At 37.5% G+C, this 4,595-nt stretch overlaps 1 protein-coding gene across 1 annotated transcript; it reads right to left on the bottom strand.

Moving 5' to 3' along the window:
- Nucleotides 1-1,407: 1,407 nt before the first annotated feature.
- On the bottom strand, nucleotides 1,408-1,803 carry LOC135622065 (uncharacterized). Its single transcript, XM_065123701.1, has one exon. It carries the CDS (start codon nucleotides 1,801-1,803, stop codon nucleotides 1,408-1,410), a length of 396 nt encoding a protein of 131 aa, XP_064979773.1.
- Nucleotides 1,804-4,595: the final 2,792 nt, after the last annotated feature.

Consider the following 4,595-nt stretch of genomic DNA (forward strand, 5'->3'; position numbering starts at 1 on the left):
CATTTGATTTCTGCTGTATTTTGATCAATGGCCATGTATATCGAATTTTTCAAGTTAGTAATTCTCCTAGCACATGTGAACTTTGTACAATTTTTTTAGTCATTAAGCAACTTATATCTCCTTACATGGTTTCATTTTGTTTTGCTAACAGCATTACCTGCCTTGAGCATTATTTAGTTTAGTTATTAACGTTGAGTCATAACTTAAACTTAATCATCCTAATTTTTGTGTGTTATGCATTCTTTCTAGTTTGCTTGTCCTCGTGGTGTCTTTCATGCGAAGGATTCACTATTTATTTGAATTACAATCTCATATGCCCATTCCTTTAAGCAACTCATTTCCCTATATCTTAATGTCAGTTTCCCTCAAACGATCGTGTGTGTTAGTTGCCCTCAATGTTAACCCGCTAGGTCCTCTATGTTTGAATGATAGGTGTTTCTAAATATGCTTGTCACTCTTATATCATTTGTCACGGATTTAAATGGTTTTACCTAAATCATGCAACACCCTTGTATGTCCATCTATAAATGGTCAACCTTCTCGAAGCCCTTTATGGACCCCTTAAAGACATGTAAAAGAGAAGATGAGTTAGTGCAAGCATTTAACTTAGGATCCATAGACAGTTATTTCAGCAAACACTTGATAGATAATACAAATTATAAATATAGATTTCGCAAGCTCTAAATAATTACATGATAAAGAGTCCAAGGTAATTCGTCATTGTCAAAAGCCCTCACACTATTGTAAAACAAGGTAGGGAACTAGCCTTATACACTATACCAAAGGCCCATCCAACCATGTGTTACCCGGGTAGCTCCTGGGTACTATATGCTGGCTAACACTCCGCATCACTCTACTGAACTAAAAAACTTGATTATTTGGATAGTATATTTTTGGATAGTTTTATCTTTATGTGATGATTGCACGTAACTTATATTTATAATCCTAAAACAATCACAAAAGTTAACCAAAATAAGACTATCAAACTTACTTAAGCCATGTATATCCTATCTATCACTTTGTCTATTGACACTCTACTAGAAAACTTTCAAAATAATCATTTGAATTATCTATTTATGGATAATTTTACTTTTACATAATGATTAAATTATATTTATAGGCTTAAAACGATTATAAAAATTAATCAAAATGAATTTACTTTAAGTCTTCTATTATGTAAAGTATAAACAAAATCCAGACATAAACAACATTATATCCGATCTACAATTTTGTACGTGACAATAAAAAAAAAAGAAATAACTATTCAGTCACATGAAACGAATCTACATAACACGGTGAGTCAACTCCACATCGCCATTGTCATCCTCCAAAGCCATCAACTCGAACCCTAAAGCTTCATATGAGACAAGCTTGCATCATGCAGCCCACCAAGTTCCCATCACACAATCACCACGTCCCTCTATCTAAACCCTTCACCACCCCGGCCATGCGTTCGCGCGGATCCTCGAAGCTCCAGTCCCGCCGCATGCCTCCGCTGCGCACCAGCCGCGGCTCCTCCTCCGTCGCTGCCCCCGCCTCTCGGGCGTCCGTGCTGCCACCGAACAGAGCGCTGCCGGTGCTCGCGATCTTGCGGTGACCCTTCTGCTTGTCGTCGGGGGGGTCCACGGGGATGGAACTGCTCCTCAGGTGAGCGTAGAGGGGCGGCGGGGTCAGCTCCCCCGACCAGCTCCGGCCGACCCCGAAGCACCTCGCCGCCCACGGGACGTCGTCGCGGCCATGCTCCAGCTTCGTGTCCCTCCTGGGCTCCGAGTGCCCGCCGCACGATAGGCAGTTCAGGCTCATTCTGCTCGGCGTTGGAGAAGAAGGCAGGGAGGAGTTGAGATCATTGGGGAGGAGATGAAGGTCCAAGATCTCTTATATGGGGTGGAGGCGGAGGAGGAGATGAGGCCTGCACAGCTTTGGTCGAGCCATTTCCATGGAGGGACGGCACCATGCAAGTGTTCGTGCCAGGGGTTGACCGGGTTGCTCTAATCTTTGCACACGGAAGAGCCTTATATTACAAAGTTGCCATCACCTTTGTCTTTGACAAAGGGGATAACAGTGAAAAGGTTAAGGGCATTAATGTGATTTTATGCCATGTTAAGGGTATTTTGAGAGGTAGACAGACGTAAAACCTCTAAGAATGCTTATCCTGACAGAGACTATGGAGGAGAAAAGAATTCCTTTTGGATCATTTTAGCGAGCAAATACTTATCCCGACGGATAATTTCGAGTAAAAAGAGGATATCTTTGGATAATTTTGACTGCTTGCAGTTAGTTACAAGTCTCATTAATTGGGTTCTTTGATTTAGTCGTTCAATATTTCATTTTTCCTTTTGTTTTAATTATTTATTTTGAAAGAAGATTTATATTCACAATCTCTTTTTATTATTTACAAGGAGTGCTTTTTAACTATTCATAATGTCTTACCATTCATAATCTCTTTAAAAATTAATAAATTAATATATATATTTTTTATAATCCCTTTAATTTAAATTTTACTGTTTTATTTTTTTCCTTTTCTCACATCTCTTGTGATAGCCACCTGTGCACTCTGCCGCTATCGACGCTTTCCACCTTTCTATTATTGATCGTTACCTCTATTCCCCACCAATCATTATATCCTAGTCTATGCTCGTCATCGATTGTCGATCCCTGACTTATGTTATGACCTTGCTTGTCACTCTCTGACACTATCACCATCATTCGAGGAGAGAAAAAAGAAGACGAGAAATAAGAAAAAAAAAGAGGATGAAGAGGAAGAAGATAATATTTATATCTATTTACGAAAGGATAGTTTTACTTATCTAAAAAAATTTAAATAAGGTGATAAATAATAAAGAGGGGGTTGTAAATAGTAATCTCCTTTGTAATCTCATGAAGAATTTTTAATATTCCTAATATATCCCTTAATAAATAGATATAAATACTCTCAACTTATTATTTAATTCTATATGTAAGCGCCTAGAAGATGCATCTTCTGGTCTTGAAAATGCTTGAAATATATTTTGAGATACATCACATTTTTCTTCTCTTTTGAATCAGCCCTTCTGATAGAATTCGATTGACTTTCGAGGGCGTAGTAGGAGATGAGGTTGATTTAAGGTTACCTTTATGTTGAATCATTAAAGAGGCATCTGACGACAAACTGGCTATCACGAACAAAGATATAAATTGGATGTTTGATGTAATACTTATATATGTCGATGCCTTTCAGTTTTACTCATACTTTTCATAGTATGTAGAGGGTTTGCAGTAAGCTTGACAATCATATTTTGGTTGGCTTTTATGATCGTTTCAGGCTTGTAAATATATGTTGAGTGCAATCATTTTATGGGTTTTCAATCATCGTGCAGAGGCAAAAACTACCCAGAAACAACCCATCGAGATAGTCATTTTATGGGTTTTCTAGCTCCGTAGAGTGGTGCAGAGTGTCAACCATTTAATCGGAGTACTTTTTTAACTATTGACAATGTCTTACTATTCATAATCTCTTAAAAATTAATCAAATAATATATTTTTTTTATTTATAACCTTTTAATTTTAAAATTACTCTTTTCTTTTTTTTTTTTTTTCTTTCCCTACATCCCTTGTGATAGCCACCTATGCACTTTATAGCTATCGATGCTTCCTAACTCCCTATCATCGATTGTTGCCTCCTAACTTGTGTTCCCACCAATCATCGCATCCTAGTCAACACTCATCATTGATTGCCTAACTTGTGTTCCCACCAATCATCGCATCCTAGTCAACACTCATCATTGATTGCCGACACCCTGCTTGTGCTTTGACCTCACTCGTCACCCCCTTGACACTATCCTCCAAGGAGGAAAAAAAAAAAAAAGGAGAAACTATAAGATGATATTTATGTTCATTTCCAAAAGGATAGTTTTGATATATTAATTTTTTTAAATAAGGTGGTAAATAATAATGAGGGGGTTACAAATTGTAATCTCCTTTACGATCTCACGAAGAACTTTTAATATTCATGATATATCCATCGATAAATAGATATAAATGTCCTCAAATTATTATTTAATTTCATATGTAGACACTTAGAAGATGTATCTTGAAAAAACCTAAAATATAAGTACTTTGGATATCGTAGAAAAGGTTTGGTTGGGACACACAATATGTATTTTTTGTTAGGATCGAGAGCACTAAGAGGGGGGGGGTGAATTAGTGCAGCGGAAATCTTATAACGATTAAAAACCAAAACTGCGTTTGTTCAAAAACTATTATGATGCAAAAGCAAATTCTCAGTTTGTATCTAAGTGCAGTTTGCGTCTAAGCGCAGATTGCGTCTAAGCGCAGTTTTGCGTCTAAGCGCAGATTGCGTCTAAGCGCAGTTTTGCGTCTAAGCGCAGTTTTGCGTCTAAACTCAGATTTACGTCTAAATGCAGATTTACGTCTAAACGCAAATTTACGTCTAAACGCAGTTTTACGTCTAAACGTAGTTTTACGTCTAAACGCAGATTTACGTCTAAACGTAGTTTTACGTCTAAACGCAGTTTTACGTCTAAACGCAGTTTTACGTCTAAACGCAGATTTACGTCTAAACGCAGTTAGACGCAGATTTACGTCTAAACTTTGAA

Source organism: Musa acuminata, chromosome BXJ2-9 (assembly GCF_036884655.1).
Source record: "Musa acuminata AAA Group cultivar baxijiao chromosome BXJ2-9, Cavendish_Baxijiao_AAA, whole genome shotgun sequence".
Lineage (NCBI taxonomy): Eukaryota > Viridiplantae > Streptophyta > Magnoliopsida > Zingiberales > Musaceae > Musa > Musa acuminata.